Source organism: Perkinsus marinus, assembly GCF_000006405.1.
Source record: "Perkinsus marinus ATCC 50983 genomic scaffold scf_1104296945570, whole genome shotgun sequence".
Classification (NCBI taxonomy): domain Eukaryota; phylum Perkinsozoa; order Perkinsida; family Perkinsidae; genus Perkinsus; species Perkinsus marinus.
The window spans coordinates 1-835 of record NW_003211126.1 but is presented as its reverse complement, the minus strand read 5'-3'; the positions used below and the strand labels follow the sequence as shown (position 1 = coordinate 835).

At 48.9% G+C, this 835-nt stretch overlaps 1 protein-coding gene across 1 annotated transcript; it reads right to left on the bottom strand.

Moving 5' to 3' along the window:
* Nucleotides 1-550: 550 nt before the first annotated feature.
* On the bottom strand, nt 551-736 carry Pmar_PMAR008552 (hypothetical protein; the record flags this gene model as incomplete). The annotated part of the gene is made up of 1 exon (XM_002779730.1): nt 551-736. A coding segment is annotated over one exon (186 nt), but the record flags the coding sequence as incomplete, so codon positions are not given.
* Nucleotides 737-835: the final 99 nt, after the last annotated feature.

The following is an 835-nucleotide window of genomic DNA, read 5'->3' as shown; positions in this document are numbered from 1 at the left end:
TACTGATGAATTCAAGGGTCCAACACTATCGTGTCAACAAAACCCCCGAGACGGTATTCGCACAATCAGGACTGTGAGGTCAATTAATCACAAACAACGAAAACGTCCCGTGGTCTGTCCTGCTAGATCCCACCCGTATGCCCTACTATTTTTCCTCGTCTGTTTTTCCTCGACTGGAGCCCTCAGCACTTGATCCATCAAATAACGACCTTCCTTGGTCACATCTACGAGATCGGCGGCTTCGTCATCAACGGTATTGGCCAGCATCTGCCAGACCATATCGAAAAGTGCGTCGTCTCCAACGACACACACACAACACCACAAAGTAGTACTCGTCTCTCCGGACCACAGCGTAACCAAGTCACTTCAATGCCTCTATACCTCCCAAAGGCCTTTCAGGCCACTAAAGGGTCCGAAGTCCTCCTCTCAACTAGGCACATGGAAGCCGAAATTTCGCGTACACTTGGAGACTCGAAATAGTCGCTATTTCATGTACCATAAGCAGACGCATCATCTCAACGCCTAAGTGCCCTCTGCCCCGGAACAATACCTCAACTGCCGTGACGAGATTCTGCACAAACATGACACCTCTGTGGGTGATAATGGCCGTTAGTATCTCTTCCGTTGTCTTTAACTTCCTCAGCTTAGCATCCATCTGTTGGCAAATAGGATTGAGGTATCTGAAGCCCGCAAAGAGGTCAGATACACTTCCGATCACATGTCCGCATATTCCCATAGTCACACTCTATCTCACATGCAGCGAAACGCCAGGCAATCCCACTAGACAGCCCTACAAGAAACAATAGGGCATAAGGAGAGACGTACACACTACGAA